The following is a 3,906-nucleotide window of genomic DNA, read 5'->3' as shown; positions in this document are numbered from 1 at the left end:
CTAATTGTCCCTATTTTGTTTAAAAAAAAAAAATCAGAGACTACAAATTAAAAGATGAACTATATTTTTTTTTATAGCAATACATTTTGTGAGTTTAATATGTTTAATATTCATGCATGCAAAGAAAATACAATGTAATATTAAATCAACAATGATCATAGATTCAAACAACTTATATACCAATAACAAGTTGTTTGATCCAAATAACATTGAAATTGTTTAAAATGGTAGCCTATTAATGAAATGCAGAACATTAATATTAAATTATTAATATATAAGTATCCCAAATATATGTAATATAAAATGCAAAACTTCAGTCCAAAATAACAAAAATGTCAAATATATAAAATCAACTGGAGAAGATATTCACAATGCATACAAATAACAAGTTATAAAGATATGTAAATTATATATATAAATATATAAATTACAAAATACATGGGAAATTCTTTAAATTATTAAGAAAAAGCCAAACTAGAAACTCTGAATAAGAGATATTAACAGTTTGCAGAAGAAATCCATGAGGTCGATGAATAGATTAAAACAGTTTCTGCCATGTAACTTAAGTGACATGAAATTTAAATTTATTTTCACACTTATATGATTGCTGTTAATTATAGCATCTAGCAGTAAAATATGTGGAGGAATTATCACACAAATTGACAGTTGACTGGAGTGTAAAAGGTGGAGATGCAATTATCTTAAACCCAAAATATTCTAGTAAAATATTTACTTGAGAAAATATTGCCACATGCACAAGGATATGGGTTATATTAACAAAAGATTGGAAAGAAGCTAAGTATTCTTAAATAAACATTATATATATATACATGTATATTTATATATGATGTAATAAAAATTGGCAGTAGTTAACAATATATTAAACTGAATATATATATATTTCACTCAAAATATATATATTTGAGGGAACAAAGCATAAAAGAATGATATGCTCACTATTATAGCATATTTATATCAATTTTGAAAAATGGGGTATCTACATATTTTAATGATATGAAAGTCATTGTTGGTATATACTAAGAATCAAAAAATTTTTAATATGTATTAAAGGTGTGAAGATCATAGACCATTCACAAAATTTGCAATGTTTTCCAAATAAGTTACAGAAAAACTAAAAAAGGATTTACTACACCACAGATTATGAATGAAGTCCAAACATAATACTGTTGGTAATCCTGAATTCACAGCTCTCTTTGACAATTTGAATTTGTGAGCAAAAGACACCACTTACCTAAGTATAATAGGTGAATCCATTTACATGTGCATCCATTCCTACCACCAAAAATACTTACACGTAAAAGAAATGGAAGTTATAGGTTCTAGTGAAAAGAGGAGCTATTCTGAAAGTGAATGAGTACCTGTATATTTTACCTGTGGGAGATGTTGGACCTCAGGTTCATTATATGAGAATATCATTTGGATAAGTCATAATTAATGGATTAGTTTTTGTCTTCTACTTTTAAAAGTATAAGATTATTGATATCCAAATTTATATGAAAATTACATGCAATACGAATTATGTTCATTTATGAAATTATTAACTTTTTTTTGAGTGGATAAAACCAAAACACCTGTGCTGTCAAGTCAATTCTGACCCTATAGGACAGAGTAGACCTGCCGCATTGAGTTTCCAAGGAGTGGGTGGTGAGTTTGAACTGCCAACCTTTTGGTTAGCTGCCGAAAGCTTAACCACTGTGCCACCAGGGCTCCCTTAGAATGGATATATAAATTAAAACCAGCAGCATTGTTTAAGAGCATAATACATAAAAGTTTAAATGTTGAGGGGGTTCTAAACTTAACGAGATGTAGGCACCATGATCCGGAACACAAGTCATGATAATATAAATGATGTGGTGATGGGTACAGTAGAATCTGTGGCGGCTGAAAGCCTAGTGTGTTTAGAGCACAGGCTGCATGTAAGTGTGGAACAGAGAATTTTTGCTTTTGTTTTTTCCCCATCAAACTTAGTTTTATTGGTTGTAATTTTTTTTGAAACTTTTGAAACTTTAATTTGTCTTGATATTGAAGAAAATCATGTGAGAATACATTAAGCAAATATCTAAAACACATGCAAAAGTAATAACTATAGGCATATCACCTCAATACCTACTAAAGTGCATAAATCTGAATTTCCTTCAATATAGAAATACCAAAAGTGTAAAGAACTCGGATTGCATAAGTAATATTTCTTAACACCATGGGTAAATTACGTGTGGCATACTGACAAATTATTAAAAAACAATAGAGGTATATTTGTACTACTGTATATGTATGTGTTATCTAATTTTGTGTGAATAAAAAATAATGTATAGTAACAGCAGAGATGGATAGTAGTATGCTATGGCAAAAATCTTGTTTGTAAGTGAAAGATTAAAGTAGTAATTAGCCCTCCAAGTCTGAGATTTCCCAAGTCATTTGATCAAGTTTTCATAAAGATAGGTACAAGCTTCCTTTTAAACAAATCTCATTTCTGCATCATTCTTACATCTTTCAGGCACCAGTAGAGCCATGGTCAATGCCAATGGCACCACAGGAATAAACTTCATTCTTCTAGGGCTCTTTAACCACACACAGATCCACCTATTCCTGTTTGCCATGGTGCTTATGATCTTCATCACCTCACTGATGGGCAACACCCTTATGATCATTCTCATTCATGTGGACCCTCAACTCCACATGCCCATGTACTTCCAGCTTAGCCAGCTTTCTTTCATGGACATGATGCTGGTCTCCACCATCGTTCCCAAAATGGCAGCCAACTACCTGATGGACACTAGGCCTATCTCTCCCACTGGCTGTGGAGTCCAAATCTTCCTGCTTCTCACTCTGGGAGGGAGTGAACGCTTCCTCTTAACGGCCATGTCTTATGACCGCTATGTGGCCATATGTCACCCACTGCGCTACCCCATTCTCATGAGTCAGAAGCTCTGTTTACTCATGACATCAGGTTCCTGGCTCCTGGGAGGGATCGATGGGCTGATGCAGGCTGGTGCCACTTTGAGCTTCCCTTATTGTCACTCACGGGAAATCAATCACTTTTTTTGTGAAGCACCATCACTGGTACGCCTTGCCTGTGCTGACATCACGATTTTTGAGTTTTTCATGTATGTCTGCTGCATTCTGATGCTCTTGATCCCTTTGTCTCTCGTTTTGGCCTCATACAGCCTTATCCTGGCTGCAGTGCTCCGCATGCGGTCAGCTGGAGCCCAGAAAAAAGCCTTTAAGACCTACTCCTCTCACCTGGTGGTTGTGGGACTCTTCCATGGCACCATCATGTTCATCTACATGAGGCCCAAATCTAACGATTCAGAGGACCATGATAAGGTGGTCTCAGTGTTTTATACCATCTTCACACCTGTCTTGAACCCTCTTATATACACTGTGAGAAATAAAGAATTCAAGGGGGCTTTGAGGAGGTGGCTGGAAAAACATTTTATGTGATATCAATGCTGAGCATAATTTGCCAAAAGGGCAGCAACAAAACTGGATACAGGTTACGTTTCTAAAATATTGTTTTGTTATTTTGTTCATCCCATTTAAATTCTTCTTTTGTGTTGTATCAAGTTATTTTGCTCTTACTTTGCCAATCTGGCTGCGTTGTTCCTATATGACTGTTTTTATATATGGTAAATTAATTAAAAATTATATTTGTCCTCCTGTCATAATTTGCAGTGGTGTTTTTGCTCTGAAATTAGGGCTCTGGCAATAAGTATGAGTGACTGAGTTTCTAAATAGCATATGATAAGTGTATAATTTGTATTTTTTGATAAATAGTGGAAATCATTAATTTTGATGGGGATAATACCCTTTGAAAACTAAATGTAGATCCTAAATCACATAATGAAGATAAAATAAATTCAAATGAAATAAGGACCCAATGTGACC

General features: G+C 33.8%; 1 protein-coding gene across 1 annotated transcript; it reads left to right on the top strand.

Annotated features, from left to right (window-relative positions):
* The first annotated feature begins 2,502 nt into the window (after positions 1–2,502).
* Positions 2,503–3,462, top strand: LOC126057974 (olfactory receptor 2T33-like). The gene has a single exon (XM_049852893.1). It carries the CDS (start codon positions 2,530–2,532, stop codon positions 3,460–3,462), a length of 933 nt encoding a protein of 310 aa, XP_049708850.1. The 5' UTR covers positions 2,503–2,529.
* Positions 3,463–3,906: the final 444 nt, after the last annotated feature.

Source organism: Elephas maximus, chromosome 14, assembly GCF_024166365.1.
Source record: "Elephas maximus indicus isolate mEleMax1 chromosome 14, mEleMax1 primary haplotype, whole genome shotgun sequence".
NCBI lineage: Eukaryota > Metazoa > Chordata > Mammalia > Proboscidea > Elephantidae > Elephas > Elephas maximus.
This window is presented reverse-complemented; position numbering and strand designations above follow the sequence as displayed.

What these genes read in the sequence shown, in the direction of transcription:
- LOC126057974 (XM_049852893.1), top strand. Translation starts at nt 2,530, where the DNA reads ATGGTCAATGCCAATGGCACCACAGGAATAAACTTCATTCTTCTAGGG.